This window comes from Mangifera indica, chromosome 2, assembly GCF_011075055.1.
Source record: "Mangifera indica cultivar Alphonso chromosome 2, CATAS_Mindica_2.1, whole genome shotgun sequence".
In the NCBI taxonomy this organism is placed as follows: domain Eukaryota; kingdom Viridiplantae; phylum Streptophyta; class Magnoliopsida; order Sapindales; family Anacardiaceae; genus Mangifera; species Mangifera indica.
In genome coordinates, this window is record NC_058138.1 from 23,956,276 (window position 1) to 23,981,872 (window position 25,597).

The 25,597-nt window shown below is 34.4% G+C and overlaps 6 protein-coding genes and 1 long non-coding RNA gene across 8 annotated transcripts; 6 read left to right on the forward strand and 1 right to left on the reverse strand.

Moving 5' to 3' along the window:
- Positions 1-224: 224 nt before the first annotated feature.
- Positions 225-4,137, forward strand: LOC123200267 (calmodulin-binding protein 60 G-like). 2 transcript variants are annotated; one of them, XM_044615411.1, is made up of 9 exons: positions 225-417; positions 613-703; positions 817-892; positions 1,273-1,325; positions 1,764-2,257; positions 2,397-2,557; positions 2,646-2,846; positions 2,941-3,109; positions 3,186-4,137. In XM_044615411.1, exons 1-9 carry the CDS (start codon positions 357-359, stop codon positions 3,668-3,670), a joined length of 1,791 nt encoding a protein of 596 aa, XP_044471346.1. In that variant the 5' UTR covers positions 225-356; the 3' UTR covers positions 3,671-4,137. The 2 variants fall into 2 exon arrangements, with proteins under 2 accessions (XP_044471346.1, XP_044471353.1); XM_044615418.1 differs by lacking the exon at positions 1,273-1,325 and having other exon boundaries at positions 313-703.
- Positions 4,138-4,626: 489 nt separating this feature from the next.
- On the forward strand, positions 4,627-6,061 carry LOC123203938 (dnaJ homolog subfamily B member 8-like). Its single transcript, XM_044620439.1, has 5 exons — positions 4,627-4,990; positions 5,100-5,187; positions 5,279-5,340; positions 5,443-5,499; positions 5,599-6,061. Exons 1-5 carry the CDS (start codon positions 4,865-4,867, stop codon positions 5,743-5,745), a joined length of 480 nt encoding a protein of 159 aa, XP_044476374.1. The 5' UTR covers positions 4,627-4,864; the 3' UTR covers positions 5,746-6,061.
- A 2,839-nt stretch (positions 6,062-8,900) lies between these two features.
- LOC123208833 (importin subunit alpha-2-like) lies at positions 8,901-13,392 on the forward strand. Its single transcript, XM_044626413.1, has 11 exons — positions 8,901-9,195; positions 10,031-10,127; positions 10,226-10,317; positions 10,430-10,561; positions 10,762-10,947; positions 11,055-11,218; positions 11,313-11,391; positions 11,887-12,015; positions 12,144-12,271; positions 12,354-12,731; positions 12,829-13,392. The coding sequence occupies exons 1-10, from the start codon at positions 8,986-8,988 to the stop codon at positions 12,727-12,729; spliced, it is 1,593 nt and encodes a 530-aa protein (XP_044482348.1). The 5' UTR covers positions 8,901-8,985; the 3' UTR covers positions 12,730-12,731; positions 12,829-13,392.
- A 2,565-nt stretch (positions 13,393-15,957) lies between these two features.
- Positions 15,958-17,263, forward strand: LOC123208834 (GATA transcription factor 15-like). Its single transcript, XM_044626414.1, has 3 exons — positions 15,958-16,316; positions 16,405-16,518; positions 16,681-17,263. Exons 1-3 carry the CDS (start codon positions 16,188-16,190, stop codon positions 17,035-17,037), a joined length of 600 nt encoding a protein of 199 aa, XP_044482349.1. The 5' UTR covers positions 15,958-16,187; the 3' UTR covers positions 17,038-17,263.
- A 1,342-nt stretch (positions 17,264-18,605) lies between these two features.
- LOC123208817 lies at positions 18,606-20,212 on the forward strand. The gene is made up of 2 exons (XR_006500828.1): positions 18,606-18,878; positions 19,910-20,212. It is a non-coding gene; the product is annotated as an uncharacterized LOC123208817 (long non-coding RNA).
- A 1,169-nt stretch (positions 20,213-21,381) lies between these two features.
- LOC123208816 (exonuclease DPD1, chloroplastic/mitochondrial-like) lies at positions 21,382-22,168 on the forward strand. The gene is made up of 2 exons (XM_044626385.1): positions 21,382-21,762; positions 21,863-22,168. The coding sequence occupies exons 1-2, from the start codon at positions 21,558-21,560 to the stop codon at positions 22,078-22,080; spliced, it is 423 nt and encodes a 140-aa protein (XP_044482320.1). The 5' UTR covers positions 21,382-21,557; the 3' UTR covers positions 22,081-22,168.
- A 1,363-nt stretch (positions 22,169-23,531) lies between these two features.
- LOC123208820 (syntaxin-43-like) lies at positions 23,532-25,591 on the reverse strand. The gene is made up of 7 exons (XM_044626387.1): positions 25,456-25,591; positions 25,206-25,293; positions 24,796-24,875; positions 24,602-24,679; positions 24,433-24,498; positions 24,272-24,352; positions 23,532-24,174 (listed from the first exon to the last, which is right to left on the reverse strand). Exons 2-7 carry the CDS (start codon positions 25,258-25,260, stop codon positions 24,061-24,063), a joined length of 474 nt encoding a protein of 157 aa, XP_044482322.1. The 5' UTR covers positions 25,261-25,293; positions 25,456-25,591; the 3' UTR covers positions 23,532-24,060.
- Positions 25,592-25,597: the final 6 nt, after the last annotated feature.

Sequence of the window (25,597 nt, forward strand, 5' to 3'; positions counted from 1 at the left end):
CAACTGTAAATCGAAAAGGACTTGATTTTGTCACATTCTGAGTGTATAATATGGAACTTTTCATCGGGGAGACGCGTAAGGTGCTGAATTTTTATATGTTATGTAACTTTCCCACCAAGTTTCTGGATCAAATATTAGTCAGCACGCGGCTAGTCTTCAAATCTTTAATCAAGTCAAGAGCACATGTTGAATGATTATTGTTTTTATGTGTACCTTTCAATCATTACGCGGTATGTTCGTTATCTTGAATTTCAACGCCCAAGTATCTCGAGTTCTTCATTCTGCCCAATCTTTTTTGTCAATTTCCGGTATTTTTTAATGGGTTTTGATAAGTGACTAGTGCAAGAAGTTGGTTGATGCTTTGGAGAATCCAAATAGATCTGTTCATTAGGTTCTTGTTTCTTCAAACTTTACTGGGTATATTCTTGACTTCTTTATTTTCATTACCGCGTTATTGGAAGAGTTTGTAGTTTAAATGAAGCTTCCATGTTGCTTCTTGTTTGCCAGTCAATGTAGTTATTATCTATTTAAAGGGGTTGTGAGCAAGGGTTTTAGGTTATTCTTGTATCAAAATCAATTGGGAAATTTTGAACTTTTATTTTTTGGAATCAGCAATGACACTGAAGAGGGCCTTTCAAGGTGATGATGATGATGAGTTTGGAGGTTTGAGTCCTGACACTAGCAGGAGAGTTACTTCTAAGAAGTAAGTGGGTTGAATAAACAGAGTGCGTGGTGTGAGTTGAAACAGGTGTTTTTTTTTTTTTTTTGGGTTATTAGCCGTTTTTCTTATTCAGGGTTTTGTATGATTTGTTGCAGAGCTTTTATGGATGTCATGAAAGGGATTTCAATGGATGAAATGGTCATCCGAATGGAGCCATTTCTTCGCAGAACGGTAAGATAACCCTGCCTTCTTGTCACTTGTTAATATGAATTTGATTGCAGTCTATTATCTTTGAAACAATTCCACATTCCTTTCTGATTTAGTTCAGTTTAAGGCAATAAGGCATCAGTTCATGTAGATAGTTTGATTTTTTTCCTTTTTTGCCAAAATCAACTCGCCATACTTAACAGGGTCTTTCGAACGTTGACAGTTTGAATTGTTTGTGTTGTATCTGTCATAACCTTAATTTTGTCCTTCTACCTTTTTAGTTTCATCTTTGCTCTGAAAAAGGCTTGATTGTCAAAGTTCAACTTAATCAACCGGTACAAAAGAGATTCTTTTTCTGTGTTTTAAATCACTGAATTCAACTTCCATATATCTTTGTTTGTTAGGTGCGAGATGAGGTGGAACGTGTGATTCTACCTTTACTTCACCCGACTGCAAGGTTAGTTCTTTTGCTGACTGTTGTTTCTTGGTATCTAAAGATTTCAATCTTATAAGTTAATTTCATTAACAAAGTATAAAAGTAACCCCTTTGTGATTCTTGTAGTGAGCACAGATCCTTTTTAGATCCTAATTTTCGTGCACTGGCTGCAACTTGTAGGCTTAGGACACATAATCTGAGAAGATTTTTGCTGTATAATCTGCTCTTGACATGTTTTAGGCCTCAAATTATTGATTGATTGATTTGCTTTTTCTTAAAAATATCATCTATATTGTCCTTCTAAGTTGCTGTCACAGTGCAAATTTGTTGGATCATGTTTCCTTCAAAGCTTCCCTTCATGTGTATAATTTGACTCCATGAGCCTTTGCAGCTTATTGCTTCTCATCCTTTTTACTATCTCAAGAGTCTAATTTTGGATTGTTGTTAACTCTTGTGCAGAAACTTAGTTGATCAAGCTGAGACATCTGAAAGAAGTCGCTTGCGATTGGTTTTTGTTAACAAACTGCCCCTCTCAATCTTTACTTGCAGCAAAATAGAAGCTGAGGATGGCGGACCTGTTAAGATAAACTTGATGGATGCATATAGCAGGACGGTAGTGAATTCTGGTCCCCTCTCTTCAATGAAAATCGAGATCGTTGTCCTTGATGGTGATTTTTGTTCCGACGACCAAGAAGATTGGTCAGAGAATGAATTCAGATCCAAACTTATGCGTGAAAGAGAAGGTAAACGACCACTGGTGACAGGGGAGCTAACTATTACCCTAAAAGGAGGAGTTGGTATTTTCAATGATGTAGTTTTCACTGACAATTCTAGCTGGATGAAATGCCGGAAGTTCAGGTTAGGAGCTAGAGCAGTGCAAAGAAATAATGATGATATGAGAATAAGGGAAGCCATAAGTGAAGCTTTTATGGTGAAGGATCAACGTGGCGAATGTAAGTTTAGATCAATTTAAACTGTATATAATATTTTGATGCGTAGTTTTCTGGTTGTTTTATAAATCTACTTGAGTTTATGTATTATAATACCCGATTATAGCCAATCCTAGAAGACTGATTACTGATGTTTTTTCAGCATACAAAAAACACCATCCTCCAGCTTTGGACGATGAAGTATGGCGCTTGGAGAGAATAGCCAAAGATGGCCCCATTTATGAGCGATTGGCTGAGAAGAAAGTTAAAACTGTGAGAGATTTCCTGCAGTTGCATACAATCGATCCCACGCTGCTACACAAAGTAAGATAAATAAACTACTATGCTACAGCAGTTAGTATCATTTGATGGGCATATGCTAATGATTCCATCTTAATTTTGGACAACATAGATACTTGGTGCTCCACACAAGACCTGGGAGACAATTGTAGATCATGCTGTAACTTGTGTTGTGGATGACGAAAAGTTGTATGCGTATTATACGAATGCAGATGGGGTTGTTCTCTTGTTCAACTCCATCTATAAGCTTGTAGCCGCCACATTTGATGGCAAAGTTTATCAATCTCTTGATAATCTAAACAGCTCTCAGAAGGTATGAATTTCATATCATGAAATTAAAACTCTTGTTAATAAAGAAATCTGCTATCTGATATAAAATTTTAACAGCTTCTTTCTCCATTTGGCAGTACATTGTTGAAAACTTAAAGATTCGTGCTTATAAGCATGTGACGGACTTTGTCGCAGTTGATGCACGCACCATTTTAGGCCCTCAGAGGTCCTTAATGGATCCGCAAGTGGAACAACTCAACAGTCCAACTTCAATACTGCAGCATCATGAGTTCCCAGTTGCACAAGGTATATGAAGATATTCAATGATTCATTATCCCACTTTTCACTTTCGCATAAACCATAACCTTTACTTTTTCTTCAGAAATGCAGCTGGATTTCGACCATGCTTCTACTTCAACTTCTAATACTTACGAGCCAGTAGACTGCAATCAGTTCCAATTTTCCCTCCTACAAGACAGCCTTCATCCTGCCGACATGTTTAATCCTATGCTAAGAAACAGCTTCCCAATGGCTGAATTTGTTCCCAATGAGGAAATCAGTTGGCCAAACTATAACTTAGGCTCTGAGTCCATTTCTCAGGCTCCAATGTCAACTTGGTCTCCAGTTAATCCTGGATGGGGGTCAGGCAATGGATTTCTCTTCACCCCAAGCAACGAATCCGAATTTGGCATGGCTTCCTCTTTTCCAAACCTCGGTGTACATATGTCAAGGACTGGCAACCCCAAAGCAGCCTGGTGCAAGATCAGAGCTGCTGTGATATGGGGATCAGTCAGGCGCAATGTGGCAGCCAGAAGAATGGCAAGGCCTTTCTATGTAAATCAACTGCTAAGCTCTGGCATTAATTAAGCATCCTAGAAGTTACAAGGTAAAGCTTCTGGTAGATGTATTATAGTTTAGTTTGCTAAGCCGTCTGTTTTCTAGCAGCAGTCTTTTTATCCCTGCTTGTAAACATTGCAGCAAGGGAGGTCATAGCATGTGATATATTTCTAAGCTTAGTCTTTCTTGCCAATAGAGGTGAATTCGAGCAGAGTTATCTCAGTTCAAATTCATCGTTTAACTCAACAGATTTAAATTCTAATTCAACTCAACACAAATCCATCTCATGGATAATCTTTTTTCTTTTTTTTTGGTCTCCGTCTTGTAACTAAAGAAGCAATGGGTTCTATGTACATAATCTTGAAAATGATCTAAATGTTGATTAGTTTTAAATGTCATGCATTCTTTTTATTTGTTCATGAATGTATTTTTGAGAGATTATTCTTGTAAACTATTATCTGCTCAAGAAGAAAGGTTAAAAATGCTCTCTTTTATTACTCTCTCATTCTCTATTTGATACACAAACAAATGGATAAATTTAATGAAAAAGAAAAGTTTAGGAGAGATTGTTCTTTGGAAATTTGAACTCAAGACATAAATGATTGACTCAAACTTAGCACAAAAAATTACAGTTAAATTATGTTATTTATATATTTATTAACTACTTACATATTATAAAGATTCTATGAATTTGTTGATATTATAATCGAATTAAATCATGAATTTGCAAGTTTACCCAGCTATGTAAAAACAAGTTCGTTTGATTTAGTTTAAATTTACTCTTATTTTAACCACATAGAATAATAATTTGCAAAACCAATGTAGTTGATCTAATACAGCAGAATTGCTCCAAACACTTTATCCGAACCCAAACAGAATGGGTCGAGCCCAAAATTAATGGCAACAATCATAATTTTTCTAACTCCAATGGCAATTACAAACTCCAAAGAAAAATATCTCTCCTTCCAAAGATTTTATCATCTTGTATCTCTCAAACTTTCTTCCCCAAGATATTTCACTCCTTCTCAGCAGTCAAATTATTTCCTTTCAACCCCCAACACATTATTATAAAAAATATTAAACTTTTGCCATTCTCGCTTTCGCAGCCAGCCCCTTCTCTCTTTTTCAACCTCTCTGTTCATAAATTTGAACTTCGTTTTCTCATTTTCGTTTCGTTTCTTTATGATTTGATCTTTCGTGGCAGGTCGTCACACAAAAGAAACAATGGACGGAGAAGGAGGCGGAGGAGGAGGTTCCACTGCCGGATCTTCTTGCTACTACTCGGTTCTTGGCCTCCGCAAGGATGCATCCTTCTCTGATATTCGCTCCGCCTATCGCAAGCTCGCCATGGTACAGTTTATGGATATTCAAATTTCGAATAATTTTTTAAAAAATTTGTCTGAGTTTTTGACGTTGGAACTTTTAATTCTGGGTGGGTGACGGTGCTGGGTTTTTGAAGAAATGGCATCCGGACAGGTTTGCGAAGAATCCTGGGGTGGCGTCGGAAGCGAAACGGCGGTTTCAGCGAATCCAGGAGGCTTACTCCGGTAACTATCTTAACTCCGATTAATTGACGCAGTGAATTTTTCGGTTACTGGGCCAGATGACGGCCGTTAATTGCTCCGTTTGTTTTAACAGTCCTTTCCGATGAGACTAAACGGTCAATGTATGATGCCGGGCTGTACGAAGATGAAGACGAAGTATCAATAATTCTGAAATTTGTTTTAGTATTAAAAGATGTCGTTTGTTTTTTTGATGTATTTTTTTTTATGCTATTGAATTTGTTGAAATTTGTAAAACAGGACTTCTATGATTTCATGCAAGAGATGATCTCCATGATGAACAGTGTAAAAGACGAGGTATGGGCTTCGTTTCTCACTTTTTAAGATCTTTTTAAAATGTTATTATGGTAATTAACTTGTTTTTTTTTTTAATTTTTATTAACCTTGATTAATCAGGGAGATAGCTTTGAGGACCTTCAAAGGATGTTCGTGGAGATGGTGGAAGGAGACAGTATGAGCTTCGAGTTCAAAGTGGATCAAGCGGACATCAAGAGGCCACGTGTCAATGCATCAAACGGTAAGCGCAGCAGTTCTAGATATTGATGCGATGTAGTGGATCCCATAAGATTTTGTCTGTAATTGTCCCCTAATTTAAGAAATGTAATTGAATTGATTGTGGACATCAAATCAGTAAAAGCCTTTAGGGCTTGAGATTTGAAAGCTTTTGTGGGGATGTGGTTGTGACATTTTATAGTTGCTTTATAGAAATAATCTAGACCTACTAATGTATTTTCTTACTAATCTTTTAGCCTCGACTTTCATTGTTGTATTCTTCTGTGGAAGGAACTCATTGTCGAGTAGACATGTGTACTTCAAAGTGTAACTCTTGGAATAGTATGCTTGACCATTCTTATTATTAGAGTTGAGTTTGATTATAAGTTAGCTTGACATCTGATTGAACCGAAAATTTTTAAGTAAATTTAAATAGGAAATTACTTGACTTTGTATTTTGATGTGAGTCAAGGTTAAGTTTAAATGTATGAAATCTGTTCAAATGTGGCATATTTATGAAAACAGTCAAATTCTTGATTCATTATTGATTCCAACTGCTATTTGGTTCGTGAAATAGTGAATAAACGAGGGTCTACGCGAAAAATAGTGGAAGTCACAACCAGAATATTGTAGTATTAAACATTGATGAAGGCAACATGAGCTTTGGGACAATGAATAACTTAGGGGATATCTGTCTTTCCTTTGCTTTGAAATTGAATAAAATAAGTAGACAGATTTTTTATTATATGATTAGATCATTATAAGTTAGTGATAAAGTGATATTACCGACTCCTCTTTGCCATTTTGTACAAAATTTGGCATATAAGTTGTGAAAATAAAGGCCTCTTGATTGAAGTTGCAAAGCCAAATTGGATTGCCAAGGAATAAATTTACAATGTTTTCTCTTTTATATGATAAAATCATGTCAAATATGCATCTACTTTTAATTAATGCGACAAATCATAACAATTTGAGTAGGTAATTTCCGCATTAGTTTGAAAATTATGTTGACGATCTTATTAAAAAATTATACGTACGCTAGATAAAAAATTTGGTACAACTTCACGACTTTAAATTAATAATACATACTTTCACAAGGTTTAGGGTATTAATCTAATCCCCTTGAGAGGTATCTTTATGACAATAAGTCATTGTTTTACATTTTTAATTGGCCAAAGGATTATTTCCCACCCAAGGTATGCTTTTTTTCAGATATACCCTCGTTAACTTTGAAAATCTCATTTACCAACTTGTGGATCATTAAAATTAATTGAGTCTATTTGTTATATCATTTTTTCCCTCCAAACCCTAAAAACTAACAATTTCTCTTCATCTCAAGTTTTTAAAACTTGTATTTTCTTCTTAGGTTTTTAAACCTTCATATCTCATTTTTTTGACTACGATCGATAATCTTTAAGCATCTACTCTCCTTCTCTGATTGCCCCTCCTTTTCGCCATACATCTCCCATTCAAATTAGTACATAATTTATAGTTGCTTTTATATATATATATATATATATATATATATATATATATATATATATATATATATATATATATATATATATATATAACACATAGCATGGTAGAGGTTATAGGGGTTGAGTGTAGCTTTTGGTAGGGCTAGAGTAGTATTGAAGTTAGCATATATTCAATTTGAACTCGTTCGAATTAATATATAATTTTATCAACTCAATAGAGATTATCCATGGTATAAATAGTATTGATTGACCCATTAATATTATTATTAATCTATATGTTGTTTTTGCTTTCTCACTTTTGTTTAACAATGTTCAGTAAATTCTTATGACAAGTATATAATATTTTAATTATTTGATTTAGGGCTGATTTGATGGACTTCCACCTTGTTTATATATTTCAATTTGCGTTACCTTCAATCAAATCTAAGGCTAAATCATTTTTAATTGGAATTTGAGTTTTAATTTATCAATAACTATTTTGAACTTGAATTAATCTTAAGTAGACTAATTCACTATTTTATATTTAAACTATTATATTAGAGTTGGATTTAATTTTAACTATTTGAATTAAAATTAAGTTAATTAAATAAATCAAAATTAAATAGACCCAAATATTAAAGTTCGAGCCAGTTTTGAATGGTATCAATAATTATTCTTGGTGAAATACTTTGATAGTCCATGAAGTTATCGTGTGGGTTAAAAAGAATCTAAAATTAGGTGAGACATAGTGGTGGAAACACACGTGTTAACCAACCATAATGATGTTTATTATTTAATAATATTATATATATTTATTTAATTATATAAATATATGTCATATTATTTTATTTTTAATTTAAAATTATTTAATCATATATATTAAAATAAATATATATAATTTTATTAATTTATTGTCTTTATGATATAAATTTGTGATGCCTAAATATATGATATTTTTATTGCTCATTTAATCACAATTGTACCCATTTGAATAAAAAAATAGTTAATCAATAATGAATTAAAGTTTAAACTCTATTAAAAAAATGATTTAACTCTTAATCAGTGTTAATTTAAATTCAAATATTTGAAGTAGTTTTAAAACTGACTTTTTTTATTCATAATTGTATCAACCAAAATTAATATAAAAATAGAACATATAAAAAAAGGTTGGATTTGATTTAGATATAATGTGATCGTGTTTAATTCAAAAAATAAATTTGGATATAAAAAGGTTACATCAAAATCAATAAATTATATTTAATTAGTCAATTTGAATTTAAATCACCCTTACTATAAAGTGTAAGTAAGAGAATGAAAAAAAAAAAAAATCAATGGGAGTAATTTTGTCAAACTCGAGTTTTGGCTATTTTATTAATTTCTCTAATTTTAGGCCCTTTGTTAAGATTTTTCGTACAAAATGTTAAAAATTTTTTAATCATAAATTTGTAAAAACAATAAATTAATGTCATTGCCTAACTATTTTAGGTTGGTTAGCTCGCCATGGCTAGAAACGATGTCGTTTACGAAGTTTCCCGTTAAAGCATGCCGGATGGGATGGGATGGGATAAGTACCACCATATTTAAATCTCCACTTAAAACATATTAAATTAAATTATAAATTCAATTACACGACGTCGTTTCTATAAATTCAAACGTAATGGCCGTTAACGTAATAATCACCCGATCCATGTCCAGTTTCAGATCCACCTCCCTAAGCACGATCCTATATAAACCATTTTTTTATTCTTTCGTCTCCCACTCTCGGTGTCTCTCCATTTCAAATTTCGTATTAGGGTTTTAGAACTTTTGAATTTAAATTTAAAATTTAACGATGTCGTTGAGGCCGAGCGAGAGGACGGAGGTCCGCCGGAACCGCTACAAGGTGGCGGTGGATGCGGATGAGGGACGCCGGAGGAGAGAGGACAACATGGTGGAGATCCGCAAGAACAAGAGAGAAGAAAGCTTGCAGAAGAAGCGACGTGAAGGCCTTCAGAACCAGCAACTGCCAGCTTCTGTTCACGCTTCAACTGTGGAGAAAAAGGTCACTTTCGCAATCACACCTATTCAATTAGGCTTTATTGAATTAGAACGGTTTTTTATTCATTATGGTTAATGTTTTATGATTATGAACTTATTTTGATTGAATTAGAGATTATAGTTAGATGGTTGATTTTTATTGAATCCTTTCTTCTTCTGCAGAAAATAATTCAGTATTTTATGCACTCGTTTCGATTGCTTTTTTCTTTTAATGTTTTACGAAGTTTAAACTTCTTTTGGTTGAACTAAGTTCATTTAATTTGATTATAGTTATGATTTGTTTTAACCTAAATGTGTAGTCTTTGCTGTTTAAGAATTAGGCGACTGTTTGCTGTTCTCTCTTCTACAATCATTTTAATTTTCTTTAAATTAAATCTCATTTTGGTTCACTGTATGTAGTTTTTTATGACACATAAACTTATTTATATCAAACTAGAGCTTATGTTTCTGTTATTCAGAAGATGGATCATCTCATAATTATGCATTTCAATCAAGCTTTATGGAGTTAGAGCTCTTTTTGGTTCAATTTGTTCTATGCTTTATAAAGTTTAAACTTTTTTTTTTTTTAAAACTGAACCAGAGCTTATTTTATCTGATTATAAAATTATGATAGATTTTGACAATGTGGGCTATTATAGTTATGATTGATTTTAACTTCATGGGGATATGAAATTTTTGCGTCTTATGAAATTTGAGCCATTATTTGTTGGGTAATGTAGGTTCTTTCATTTCTTTGATTTCATATTGAGGGTTTGATTATAGTTATTGGGGTTTGGAGTGCTTGGAACGTTCAAGGTCTGATGAATGTTCTCATGTTGTATTTGAATGCATGATTGTAGTTGGAAAATCTACCAGCTATGATAGCTGGTGTTTGGACAAATGATGGTAATCTACAGCTTGAGGCAACAACTCAGTTCAGGAAATTGCTGTCAATTGGTGAGACGTTGCTCCTTTTTAATTGTTATGTGTGTTCGGTATTCTAGTTGTATTCATATTTTATGACAACTAAACTGTATTTTTCTAACTTTTGACAGAACGGAGCCCTCCTATTGAGGAGGTTATACAAGCCGGTGTTGTTCCTCGTTTTGTTGAGTTTCTTGTCAGGGAGGACTTTCCGCAACTCCAGGTTTGTTAGAAACTTTATACAAGCCGGCGTTTTTCCTTTTTGGTATATAATTGTATTCTAACTGATGGAGATAGTATATTTTGAGGTTTGAATTTTCTTTTCATTCTTGTAGTTTGAAGCTGCTTGGGCTCTTACAAACATTGCTTCTGGAACATCTGAGAACACGAAGGTGGTTATTGATCATGGGGCTGTCCCAATATTTGTAAAACTTCTTGCTTCTCCTAGTGATGATGTTCGCGAGCAGGTACTTACTCTAGTAAACAGGATTCAAATATGCTCTTCTGCTTTTGATTTTTTTCATGATGTTTTCTTAGTTTGTGTTTTTGATATTGATACTTCATTTTATTGGTTGTTGCGGTTAACGTGAATCATTAGCCAAGCTATATTTATTGAAAGTGAGTAATAGTGTTCTATTGATACCTTTTCTTGTTCTTTAACATGCAGGCTGTGTGGGCGCTGGGTAATGTAGCTGGTGACTCTCCTAGATGCCGTGATCTTGTTCTTGGCCATGGAGCTTTGCAGCCTCTATTGGCACAATTGAATGAAAGTGCAAAGCTTTCCATGCTCAGAAATGCTACTTGGACTCTTTCAAATTTTTGTCGAGGCAAGCCTCAGCCACCGTTTGATCAGGTTTGTTCTGGCATTGTAATTCTTGTCTCATCCTAATATATAAAATTATTGTGGGTTTCTTGTTGCTATGTTGTATAAGTACTCATTGATTTTTTTTTCTAAAACAGGTTAAGCCTGCACTCCCAGCTCTTGCACGTCTTATTTATTCGAATGATGAGGAAGTTTTGACTGATGCATGCTGGGCACTCTCATATCTTTCTGATGGTACAAATGACAAAATCCAAGCTGTTATTGAAGCGGGTGTGTGTCCTCGTCTGGTTGAATTTCTCATGTGAGTGCAAGTCAAGTTATACAGAGTACCTTGGTTGTTCAATGAGCTTTTTGTTGTATGTTGTGCATCTGTGTTCTTATGTGCCTTTTTTCAGGCATCCTTCTCCCTCTGTGCTTATACCTGCTCTTCGAACTGTTGGTAATATAGTCACTGGGGATGATATGCAAACTCAGGTATGATGTGCTATGAAGGATAATTTAATATTCTCTTTATTTTTATATGCTTAAGAGATAGTTTTATTTTTTTAAGCTAGTAAAATAAATGTTATGTGATCTTTATTTTCTTGCATGTTACTCTTATTTGCAGATGCCAAAATCTTTTGAAATTCTACTGGAATTATTGTTTTTATTATTATTTTTTTTTCATTTTCATATTTACCTAAAATGCATTTACTACTTGTTTTGTGGTCCTTCAAAACTCAACATTCAAAACGCATCAGCTAAGATGTTCCACCATAATATTTTGTTGTTTTGACTCATATTTCCAAAAAAATAGATCCTTTGCTGATAGTTTTGGATGAGTTGCTTTATTGCCTCTTTTTTAAGCTTACCCTTCTTTCTACTGACATTTCTGGTATTTAGTGAAAATAATCATTTATTATTTTTAGGGGAAGTTTTGTTAGGTTTTAGGCTGACAGTTTTTTTATTCCTATTTTTATTTCAACTCAGTGCATTATCAGCCATCAAGCATTGCCTTGCCTTTTAAATCTTTTGAGTAATAATTATAAAAAGAGCGTCAAGAAGGAAGCTTGTTGGACTATCTCAAATATCACGGCTGGCAACAAAGAGCAAATTCAGGTAACTTATACAATCATGTCTTCCTAATTTAAGGTCGGTCTTTTAATCTTTAAAATTCCAGTAATGATTGACAAAAGTCTCTTAAATATTGTAATGTATTGTCACTTGATGATACTGAAATATTGCAGGCTGTGATTGATGCTAACATCATCGGGCCTCTTGTTTATCTGCTTCAAAATGCTGAGTTTGAGATTAAGAAAGAGGCTGCCTGGGCAATCTCAAATGCTACATCTGGTGGTACTCGTGATCAAATCAAGTATGAAAATAATATGTGCTCCCCTGATCTTATATTGTTTTCAAAAGTTCTTGTTCTCATTATCTGTTTCTGGTGGTTGCAGGTACCTTGTGAATGAAGGTTGTATCAAGCCCTTGTGTGATCTCCTCACTTGTCCTGATCCCCGAATTGTCACGGTCTGTTTGGAAGGCCTTGAAAATATCTTGAAGGTGGGAGAGGCAGATAAGAATTTGGGAAACAATGGTGGGGTAAATCTGTTTGCTCAAATGATTGATGATGCTGAGGGATTAGAAAAAATTGAGAATTTACAATCGCATGACAACAATGAGATTTATGAGAAGGCTGTAAAGATTCTTGAGACGTATTGGTTAGATGAGGAGGATGAGACAATGCCACCTGGCGATGCTTCTCAACCCGGTTTCCAATTTGGAGGCAGTGAGACTCCTAATGCCCCATCTGGCGGATTCAATTTCAGCTAGAGGTATTTGTATGACATTATAATTTCTGGTAGCATATCTGCTTTTGTGGGCAAAATTTCTTTTCCCCAATTTGAACTGTTTCTCTTTAATTGATTTCAGGAGTTTTCACTGCTTGTACTTGGAAGTTCTGATGAAGTATGTTGAGATAATGTTTGGCTGGTTGTCGTTTGTGGTCCTGTTTGGTCCGGTCTTAGGTGTATTTGAGTTTGGATGATTGACTGGCTTGAATTTTGAGTATGGCCAGGTTACCAAGGCTACAGACAAAAGATACGCATCTGGATGTCGGATGAGTAGGTCATTGACTGGTACAATAGGTTCATTGAATCAGTCTGTTTTCAGCAAGTAGGTCATCCGTGGAGATTGGCTGTCATAAAACAGAAAAAAAATAGGTGGTCTATTTATAATTTGTCTGAAGGCTATCCTGTTGTTGCTTTTACGCAATTGCCGTTGGATACTATGAACGTTTGAGTATTCTTTTTGTCTACACTGCAAATTTCTATTGCCTGGTCAGTCATTTGTTGCCGTGAAATTATGGTTCTAGCATAGTTTGGGTATAGATACTGTCTACCTGTTGTGTGGAAAGCTGTCCAAAACTCCTATATTTATTGCAAATCTCTTATCGATTACGATCTTTAAATCAAAATGCTTTTACCTTTTGTGTCCTCCTAGTCTCATATGAACATTTGATTTCTTTTTGGAACGCAATAGTACTTCTAGTTTGTATTATCTGTCATATACATTGATCAACCGTGCAGTTGATATTGTAGAACAGTTCTTGGTTTGCTGGAATTTTTTGCTTTCAATTTGCTGTTGTCAGGCAGCACTTTCTTGAATTGCTTATTCCCATGTATTTAGGGTTAGACTGAACCAAGCCAACACAACATGATTCGATTTAAATTCGTGCCAGAGTTTTAGCTTGATAGTTTGCTTAGAATTCTCCTTTGGTGATGTTGTTCATTGTGGTGGTGACACCATTCATTTTGTTGATGACCCTATAAAATCATTGTTCAACTTTGAACTGACTTAAATTGACCATTATTGATTTGAGCTTGAATTAGGCAATGTTTATGTTTGGCTCGGTTTGAATCTAACTCTATTTATATTGGTGATTTTGCAAGTGATTCAATGATTGAAGGTTTGATCAATTATAATTGTCCTATATGGTTGAATTTGATCTGGGTTAAATTCGAATATAGTCTTGCTTGAAATTGGTTTGAATACGAAAGAGCCAATTTGAGATTGGCCTAAGATTGATAAGTTTGAGATTCAAATTTATTTTGAAAATATATTAATTTTATATTGAAATTGAGTTAGATTAAACTTGAATATGTGGTCAGGTGCGCATGTTTTATGAGTCCAATATTTGATTCAAGTTCAACTTTGGGTTTGAATAGTTTGGATATAATCCAGCCCTGTTATCATGTCTTTTTGTTTGGCTTAGACATTGCTGCAAAGGAGAATAATACTGGAAGTGAAGATTGAGGTAGAGTCGAGGTATCAACGCGATCCTCGGTAAGTGAGAAGGTTACCAAAAAACCATTTTTGACATGAATAGATGTTACCAATGCAAGTGATTCAGCTTTTTCCTTCACTCAGCACACACTGTCTGTCTTCCACCACCTGATTTCGAAGCTCAGCTTTTGATGGATGTCACTTAATTAGTCTTTAGTTTATATACACATGGGGAACGGAAAACCGTCAAAAAAAAAAAAGGGAAAGAAAGGTACTTTTTACTTGTTTGATTATTGGCGTTGGGGAATGCAATTAACCCCAGAGGCCCAGACCATCATCTCCTTTCCAGGCCCTGCCTTCTCTGTGTTGCCCTTTGTGGGTCTGTTTTGATAATAATTCACAGAATAATTGGTCTTGGTTTGGTTCCTTCGTGAAAGATTTGGGGTCTTTTTGTCTGTCTGTAATAAAGACATCGTGTACTTCATTCTCCTTGATTACGTAAACCTGACATATATAAATGTAGGTTTGGAATGAGGTTTTTTAACACCTACAGCAAATGAATTGTGCTTTTTAATCCATTAGGAAACGGTGTGTCGAGTAAATGTAAATTATGTATAATAGAACGTATGTGAAAGTGCCATTCTTGTTACAAATCCGTTTCTAAAACAAGTTATGTCTCTGCCAATTTGTTCATAAAATAGGTTGTGTTCCGATTGAATGGTTAGGGAAACAAAACAAATTTTGTTTTTGAAAGCGAAAAACAGAGAACATTCCCTGTAAGAGTGAGAATCTTCTCATAATCTTTTGAGTACAGTACACGAAAGATTCAGGACTTCCTTTCACCGTATGCCACCACGTGTCATCTCCCCTTCTCCAGATTTTTGCCTGTGTTGATCAATGAGTGTTGTATTTATGGTTGGTTCTATTCATTAATATTAAACAAATAGGGTCGTACTTGAGTTTAATTGGTTTGATATTAAATTCGAATAACAAATTTGAGGTTAATTGTTAAATTGAGATAGTAAATTCACATATTTTTATTATTTTAATTTCTTTTTATGACGCCATGTAACGGACAATCTTTTCACCCTCTTGAATTTCTATGAATTAAATTCGAACGGCCAATAGACTTGTTTCCACCCAAGGTTTCGTGTAATCTTAAAGTCTCAATTTTTCAATTTTCAAAAATTTAAACATTTATCATAAGTCAATTTCTATTAAAAAATATCAGTTAAGAGTAAAATTTTATTTAATAAAAAAATTTTAAAAAATTAAAATTTTATCACATTTCTTTTATGTTTAAAAATATATCATTTTCCCTTTCATCTAAGGTTTGAAAAATAAACATTCCCCCCTAAGGTGTCTTGTTGTTGCTCTTTTAGTGATTGGAGCCGGCCAACCTCTATACCGATGTTCCTCTCTCTTTCGAACGATGACAAATCGTTTGTTAATCGAAGGTGGGTTGACGAATTGTCATCATCTAAGAGAGAGAGGAGCATCGATATAGATGTTGGTCGGCTCTAGTCACCAAAGAAGTAGTAGCAAGACAAAACTACAAACTTTAAGGGGAAAATGTTTATTTTTCAAATCTTAAGTGAGGGATAAAATGATAGATTTTTTAACTTTGAGAAGAAATATGATAAAATTTTAATTTTTAAAAGTTTTTATTAAATAGTAGTTTTATTCTTAGTTTTAACTGGGATTTTTAACATAAATTAATTTATGAGTGGTGTTTAGACTTTTAAAAGTTGAAGGGTGAAATTATTTACATGAAACCTTGGGTGGGAACAAGTCTTTTGGCCAATTCGACTTAAGTTAGAATAGACCACAGCACATGTTGCATTTCTAATACCTTCTCCACGGATTGGTTTGTCACACCAAGGGCAATTTCGTCTTTTAAAACACCTAAACCCTCATAATTAGGGTTTCTCTCTCATCTCTCCAAAACCCTTCCTTTATTTGATTCATATTTGCATGTCGGTTTATCGGTTGAGTGGCAACAAAAGATGCCCTTTAAACCCCTTCTTCTTCTCTCTCCTTTCGGTACTTCAAAAAGTTCTTTTTTTTCTTTCTTTTATCTTTTTTCTCATGATTTTCTTTTCTCCATGCTGTTTTTTGTTGAGAACTTGAAGCGGGTGAGTTGATTAAAGTGTTTTCTGTTTTGTTGGTTCCTTTAGCAACAGCAGCAGCCATTGTTGAGCTCTGTTGTTTTTCTTGATTCAGAAATCATTAAACAACGTGATGAATGAAAGCAACAACTTTAACATCATCAAGTTTTGTACGGACTGCAAGACTACAAAAACCCCTTTGTGGAGAGGTGGCCCTGCTGGTCCTAAGGTGATTCACACAAGCTCAAGTTTCAGTTTCTGTAATATTCACTTTGCACCCAGTTGATTTGATTCATTTCTTGATCTGGGTTTGTGATTTTTGTTTTTTTTGGGTTCATTTATTTGATTTTTAGTAGTAGGTTGGTGATGTTTGTTTCTGTTTTTGTTTCAGTCGCTTTGTAACGCATGCGGGATCAGGTACAGAAAGAAAAAGAGAGTTTTTGAAAGCTTAAACAGGCGTCGTCCAGAAAAGAGAAAAGACAAAACCACCATACCTGGTGCTTCTGCTAAAAGTGCTTTTGCCAAAGTTGATAATGATAATAGTTACAAAGGATTGAGTGAGTCTTTCAAGATGCGGTTACTGGTTTTGGGCAAAGAAATGATGTTGCAGAGGCCATCATCATCATCAACACCGCCATTTGCGGTGGTGAAGAAGAAGCAAAGATGCCAAAGAAGAAGGAAGCTGAAAGAGGAAGAACAAGCAGCTTTCTCTTTGATGGCTTTATCTTGTGGGTTTGTTTTCGCTTGATTAATTAGTTCATAATCACCCAAAATTACACACCGTTTTACTTCACTCGGCTGTTTTCAGGCCAATTTTCTTGTTTTTCCCTCGTTAATTTCTAGGACAAAAAGAAGCTACAGAGCAACATTGATGGTAGTGATGATAATGCAGGACTTGGTTGATGTCATCTCAATCAACATTTGTAAATATTGTTTTTGGAATATGACAAAAAAGTGTTGAATTCCTTCGTAAATTGTAATGTCAAGTTTGTGAATTTGTAGCATACAGGACAAAATTAAGGGAGCATTTTATCCAAGCCAAACCTATTATTAATCAACTCGAGTTCGGATTTCAATATTGTTAGGGGGTTGAACAGTATCATACAAGAGATTAAACAGTCTCGTAGCGGTGATGATTAATGTAGATAATGGAAGAACTGAGTTATCGAGTGAACTACTCGGGGTTATTTGTTTAGACCCAAAAGGGTAATCCAATTATGTTAAGGGCCGTTGATGTTTCATCAGCGTCCTTTTATGTTCAATGGCAGATGGCTAATGATGGTTGCTTCTACTGATGTAAGCCTCTTTCAGGTGCTTGATGGGCTGAATGGGCATTGCTCTTTCAAATCAGACCAAAATCTCGGCCCAAATCATGAAATGAACCCAATGAAGCCCAAATTTCCACACATGAAAATTTGATCAAAGTGCTGACCAAAATGACTTGTTAGGGCATCCAAGTGATTGCTTGTTGGTAAATTCTTTCGGTTTTGTTCATCCGGTACTTGCCTTAGTATCTCAAGCAAGGCATAATCAATGATTTTTAGACCTGGATTGCATATCGATCCGACAAAGGGCTCAATCCAAGTTTTGATCGGTTTGAACAATATTTAACCAAACATAATTGTGGTTCAATAATGTCAAAATTTTACATGTTGATGTTAACAAGTTGGATAAGAGTTCAGTCTGGGTTTCAAAATATTGATATATTTTCATACGTTGCTTTATTTATTTTTAATCAATTGTCTAAGTCAACAATGGATATAATGCTTTGAGTTTGAGTTTGGTATAATCCCTTTTTGTTTTTTAGGTAAGTAGTTTGCTATAAACTTGCTCCAGAGGTAGATTTGATTCTCAAGAAACCATACCACTGATTATTGTGCATAGCTTATAGATTTGATTTAAGTTATTTAAATTTAAATATATATTCAATTCGAATAAATTAAATTTAAATTAAAAAAATTTAATTTAATTTAATTTGATTTGAATCATTTCATCAAGTTAATGTTGTCACATCAAAAAATCTATGTGTAGGCAATTTTCCTTCATCAATGATTTTTTATATTTTATTGACAATAACATTTTTTTTAGTAATTCAAACGAATTGAGCTCAAAATTGATATTTGTTTGAATTTGAATCCACTTGTAATTACTTCAAAAAATAAAAATTTATAACTAAATTTTAATTAATAAAAAAAGGAAGAAGAATTTGAGTACCGAAAAAGATGGATCGGGCATTAGCTCCGCAAGTCGTGGGTCAAGCTCTGACGATGGTCTATATTTCTTGGCTATTTTTATAATTTCCCATATTTCTTTGTTAACACGACATCGTTTTCTGCTTAACGTGTTCATCTTTTTCACTCTAAGAACGAAATACAGTTTATATATCTCACTCTTCACTCTCTCTATAAATTCTTTTCTTTTTTCAAAGCTTTTACAATTTCTTTTACATTCAAATGTGCTTCTTTCAACCTTCAAATAACTTCTAGGCACGTTTCTCTTTCTTTCTCTATTCAGTTTCTATCTGTTTGGTTTCCGAGAAAGCGGGGAATAGATAAAGTTTTCATCTTTATTTGATGCGGGTGTAAAGATGTAATTGTTATAAGTTTGATGTATATGCAATTTGCATGTGGTTTTAATGATTTTGTCTTGTATAATTAAATCGGTTCTGTTTGTTTTGCTTTGTTCTGTGATGTTTGAATTTCAAGTTGGATCTTTTAGTTTGGATGTGGGAACTTATTTTTATTGTTGTGCATCAGATTTTGATGAGTTAAGATGTTTTACTTACTTGGGTTTGTTTGATTGAAGCTCAGCTATGGAGATTTCTTAAATTTTGAGTCTTTCTGTTGTTTGGATTAATGGAGCTTATGATCTTTCTGTTGTTTTAGCCTTTTTCTTTTTTTTTATTGTGTGAATGCTGAGGAAGAGATGTAAAATCTAAATCAAATCTTATGCTGAGGAAGAGATGGAAAATATGATGTTTGCTTTTTTTTTTTCCCCCTTAATTCCAGGTAATGAAAGATTTATCATTTATGTTCTTAAGACTTTGCCTTTTGGCATTCTTTCCTGTTTTGGCTACCAAAAAGAGCCTCAAGGCATTCTTTTCTTTTGTTTCCTTTTGCATGATGTAACATTCCATATATCAAGAATTTCTGAAACCAATGTTAGAATTGGTGAAGATAAAGATATGCGCACACAGGTCTCGCGCTCAGTTGATAGGGGGCGCCCCCAAGTTTGTAAGCAGTTTGGGCTCAACCCATTTTAGGAATAAGAACTCTAGTAGGGTTTCTCTTACGAATAAGAATTTTAAGGATTAGAATCTTAGTATATAAATATAACAATTCATAAGTAAATATATTCATTGTAATGAGAGAGATGAGAAAATATTGGAATAATATGACTTTGTTGGACATAGCCCTAGGATGAATCACGTGTATTTTTCTCTTTATCATTTATATTGGTTTGAGTGTGATTGTTCGTTTTATTGATTACAAACACTCTCTAGTTAGTTCATCCTAGAATCTAAAAAATCATGTTTGTGTTTGGCAATTTTAATTAATATGAAATATGCAATTTTGTTGTTGGCGAGTTGGTGAAAATATATATCTGATAATGTTTTACAGGTTTTATCATACCTGGTTTCCCTACATTCATTCTGCTTTGATCATCAGGTCAAAGGCAATCATTTCCATGGGTGATGTAGAATTCTTCTGTGAAGGCAATTGATATGAGGACAACTCTGATGTGTTTTTCAATCCATCAAGCTCCTAAATGCAGAATTCATACCCTAAGTAATCTTTGGGAAAGTTTCTGTTTAAGTAGGAATTATGGAAATAGTTCAAGGTTTAGGATGCTTTCTTCCAAAGTCTCTGGAATTGAAGGAGGATGCAGTAACAGCTGGACTAGAAGACCAATTACTACAAGAACAGAAGGCTACAAGACTACCCAAAGCAATAAAAGCCAAAATCAATGGCTTGAAGATTTCAACAAGCAATACAATAAATGTAAATAAAAGAATAAATGTATCCATAGAACTCTCAGTACTTTGATATTCAACAAGGATTGCTGAGGACAAGAATTTGTTGTGGACTTTATTGTTTTTGTTCGGGACTGGGCTTGAGCAGTGCAGAGGGATTTTGAGATTGGGTTTTAGATCTCCACTAGGGGTTAAAATAGGGGTTTTTTAGATGTTGTAATCTATCATGTTGAATGTGATGTGCAATGTTCACAGCATATTCAATGCAACCTACTGATGCAGAAGTGATGTAAGGTATACTTTTTTAGTTTGTTAATGATTCTCTTTGGTTAACTTTCAATTATATTTAGCCAATATTGTGAAAATTGTTTCCATTGATTTTTTTAGATTTCGTAAGAAAAATGGTTTTTGTTGGACTTTTTTTTTTAAAAATTATAGTTTTAGTTAGGGTAGGAACTAGAGAGTTTGTTTGCCTGTATGGTGAAGTAGAGATTTGGCTTAACTTGGCCATGGATGAATCAAGTATTTGGGGGGTCCTTTATGATAAATAGTATCAATATGCATATGATTATGATAATGGATGTTATGTTGAATATGGATAATCTTGGCGACTTAGGAAGGCTCTTACTAGGCTTTAGTTTATACACATGGAATAGGACGATCTCGTTGGGAGATGGAGTAAGTTGATGCTAACTGATGAATATTGAGAGTAATTTCTACCTCAATATATAGTTTGCTTTTGCTATGTTTGAGTTTCAATATTTAGTTGACATCGATGGATAAAATAAAGCACATTTGTGCACCCAAAATGAGTATACAAAATTTTATTTTATTGTAAAACAATGATTTACCATCTTGGTCTAATAGTATGACCCATTATTAAGATATTATTCGTTTTGGATAAAATCGGTCACTATTTTGTTTACAGATTTTGCAATCTAAAACATATATGACTATATAGGAGTTCAAAACTATTTTACCAATCTTCTGTTCCCAAGCAATATGAAATGATCATACATATCCAATATCTTTAACATGCTTTATGGGGTGTTTTTTGTTTTCGATTTATATTTCAATCAATTTAGAAACTACACCACTATTCAAATACGGTGAAGCATTATCATGGATTGAAGCTATGGGTTTGTATGAAATTGTTTTTGTATTTTCTCATTTCAACTAAGTTCACCAATGCAGATATATCATATGGTACATGTGCAAATAACCAGTGTGAAAAATATATATGAACAATTGCATACAATTTTACTAATAGAACTACTGTTTTATGTTTATGCAGGATGGAGGAGCTGATACCGAAATTAAAACAGTATGTTAAAAGCCGTGAGAAACTAGGGGGATTTGTGGTGTTTGTTGCGCACAATGCCCGTGCATTTGATGTACCATTTCTGGTTATGGAATTCAGGCGTTGCTCTGAAGAAATTCCCCCGAATTGGCTGTTTTTGGATACGCTTCCTCTAGCACGTGAAATGAAGAAGTCTGGTGGTGAGTTGATCGATATTTTTATGTCTTTTGTATCCTTCTCTGGAATGTGGTATGTAATTTCAACAGAAGGTTGATGTTCTTATATTGACAATGCCAACAGGATCGAAGCTTACTTCAGGACTATCATTGCAAGCTCTACGCGAATACTATGGCATTCCATTGGCTGGTTCAGCTCACAGAGCCAAGTCTGATGTGAAGGTCCTGTCGATGATTCTTCAAAGATTGACTTCCGAACTGAAGCTATCTATCTCTGGCCTAGTTCAAAAAACTTTCACAGCCTCTGATTTGAACACCCATAAGAAGAAGAGTTCAAGCTAGATTCAAATCCTACCCGTGTTCATGTACTAACCCTTGTTATTGTAATTTTTAACTAATTCTTTTGAATAAAATATCTACTTATTATTCATTCTTATTATATATGTCTACATAGTAAGGAAATTTTAGTATTGAATTGAACCCAAACAAGGTCAACTTACATTGATGAATTGAAGTTTAAACTTGATTTGAAGATAAACCAACTCTGAATTTGTTTGAATTTTAATATTTGAGTTGATTTGATCTTGGTTATTTATAAAAACGAGTCTAATTATTAGTTTAAATTTAGTTTGTTTAATCTAAACTTAAATTTGAATTTGAGCATTTAGATTGAATCTAACCATAAGAGATCTATTGTAGGTCATCATTTCGGAACACCATGCAAAGGGGAAGGGTTAAAGGCATAATATTTGTACATTATAATAATTATTAAAAGAAAAAAAAGAGAGAGAGAGAAATAAACGTAAAAGTATATGTTTTTGTTAAGAGTCAAACTCAAGACCTCCCGCTTACTAAACGGGTGCTCTAACCGAGCTACGAGGAACATTGTTTTGCTAATCAGAATGTTTTTATTCATTTTACAAAACCAGAATAAAATTCTTCCTAACCTTTGAAAATGAACTCCGTTTGGGTTCTACACTTCACTATGTTTAGCCTTGAAAGTTTTATTATGTTTACCAGAACCAAATGTAAATTATTATAAATTTATTGGTGAAATGCCAACTAAGAAATACCCTTATATGGTCCTGTCTTCCTGAGGACAGCTGGTATCTAATGAAGCTGACCCGCCTCACTCAAGTTTGAGAGCTTGCCAAAGTCATTGCACTGGAGCTCTTTCTCTATAGAGACCTTTATTTATTTTCCAACAATTTTTCTTTTTCTTTCTAATATTATAGTTCACCATTCAACTAAAGCTTGTCATTCCAAATTTAAACCGACTTCAAACTTATTCTTGTGGAGGGCTGGATTCGAGCCGAGCCAGCTCGAGCTCAAGCTCGGCTCGGCTCGGTTCGAGCCCGAAACGAGCCGGGCTCAGCTCGGCTCGATCGAGCTCGAGCCGAGCCCGAGCTGACTCGGATTGGCTCGGTATATTTTTTTAAAATTTTTTATACAAAACGGCGTCGTTTTGATTTATATATATATACAAAACGGTGTCGTTTTGATATAAAAAACGAGCCGAGCCGAGCCGTTACCGAGCCGAACTGAAAACGAGCTGAACTCGAGCCGAGCCGAATTCGGCTCGAATCGAGCTCGAGCCGAACTCGAGCCGGCCCTCAAAAAGCCGAGCCGAGCCCGAGCTGGCTGCGAGCCGAGCTTGGTTCGGCTCGAATCCAGCCCTATTCTTGTGTGAAATCAGTTCAAATCCACCTCTATTTGTGGATACATCTCATATAACTGGATCTTTACATAGATTGGTAAGAGCAACAAAGAGTTAAAAAGGAAAGCCAAGGAAAAGGTCTAAGTGGATGCTTCTCATTTTTATTACACAGAAAAACAAAAAAATGATACAATACAAACAAATCAAATGCCTCGTCTCCTCAAAAAGGGAGCACTGTGAGAACCAAAGCTACTCAAGTCCTGGGTAAAAACACAAGAATGGATAGTTCTTAACAAAATACAAATTAAGCTCTATACATTTTCAAGACATTCATTCATTTTCCTTTTCCAATCCGGTAGCATAGGTAAACAACAAAACTATGTGGACTAACAACAAAGATTGATTTGTGTAAAAATAATGATATGTTATCATGTAACGGGATGATTTTGAATTAGAAATGAAGTAACACTCAATCACCTATGTCATTGTTAATACAAAAATTAGTATTCTTTATAATGCACTTAGTTTTACTCATATATAAAGGAGGCAGTTCAGAACTCCTCTGCTTTTCTGCAAGATAGTGTATGCATCAATATCTTTATGCATGTCAACTTCTCATGAAGGTAGGACTATCACATGTAAATGAATCATGGGAATAATTATGCTCAACGATTAGAACAGTATTTCCTTAGGATTAGGAGGACCAACATGATAAAGCACATGATAACTAGCACTGTCGCACACATTACCATCCCCCCTTGTTTCTGTGTTCTCTCTGCCTGCATGGCCAGCAAATTGAATGAAAATATATCGATAGAATCCCAGTGTGCGTGTGCACATGGGGAGAGAAAGAGACTAAAAGAAGAGAAAGAGTACCTTCTGAAGTTGTTTCAGGCCATCTTCAACAGTAGTTGCAACATTTTGAATATTGTAATCTATCCGATCGACAATAGTGCCCTGCTCCAAGATCAGCTAAATCAGTGCCTTGGAATTTTAGAAAAGTTTCTCGACTTATTAAACAATGAACAGCTTCTAACCTGGTCTATTACAAGTACTGAAAGATCCTTCATAATTTGAGCAAGCTCGTTTACTGATTCCACTACCTATCAAAAGAATATTTAAGAGAAAGCAGTATTAGCCAACACGAAAAAGTATCAGATCTACTTAAACTATAAAAGGGTAAGTGTTTGAGTGAGCTTCCACTGCCTGTTGGATCTCTCTTTCTCTTTCTGCCGTAAATGCCTCACTTTTTTTCAGCTTTGCTATCTGATGCTCATTAAACGCTAATATTTTTTGTGTATTAATATAAGCAAATGAAATAAGATACCATTTAATAAATGTCATCCTAGTTTAGTTGATGATGGTGTATTAATTTAGGAGAAGGTATAATGTCCGCATACCATGTCATCCAAATCATCGTCTTCTGTTCTAGATCTACTTCCATTTAGATTCATCTCCAAATCAACTCCATCTTGACCCTGCATCACAAACCAACAATATAGGAGAATCTTTCAAATGAAAATTTCATCAACTGCAAATAGTTCAATATTTAGAAGAGATTAGTTCTTGTTAACTAGAAGAAAATGAAGCAGCAGAAAAGCAACCAAACATTGTCCATATGTTAATTACATGCAGCGGATGATATGCCAATAGCCCATAGTATACAGCATAAGTACTATATCACAATTTACATAATCAGAAGGGTACCTATGCAATACCATGACTACAAATGTATTTTGTCCATTAATTGTTGAAAGACTGAAAACTACTGCTACTTCAGCAGAACTTCAAGGAAATATTCTTTACTCACCTTTTTGTTGTCTGAGACGCTTCAAATAAGCTGACTGCTTCTTACGAAGCTCCATAGAGAGGTTCTGAAGGTCTGTGGCAAGAGATCGCTGCAATTAAAAGCAGCTCATATAAGCAAATATAAGCAGATATGTGTATCTCACCATTTGAGAGGAGAGTTGAAGAAAAAGGCTAATAAATACCAACATAACTGCACAACCAGTAGAAGTAACATATACACTACAGGAATTTCAAAGGCTGCAGAATCGCACCTGCACATTTTTTCTAACATTTGAATCTTCAGAAGTCCCAGATGCCGAAAGAAAGCTGTAATCTCTCTGATCTCCTTAAAGGTTCGTTATTTCTTGGGTAAGAGTCTCAATCACACGCTGATCTTCTTTACCGTCTCCAAAT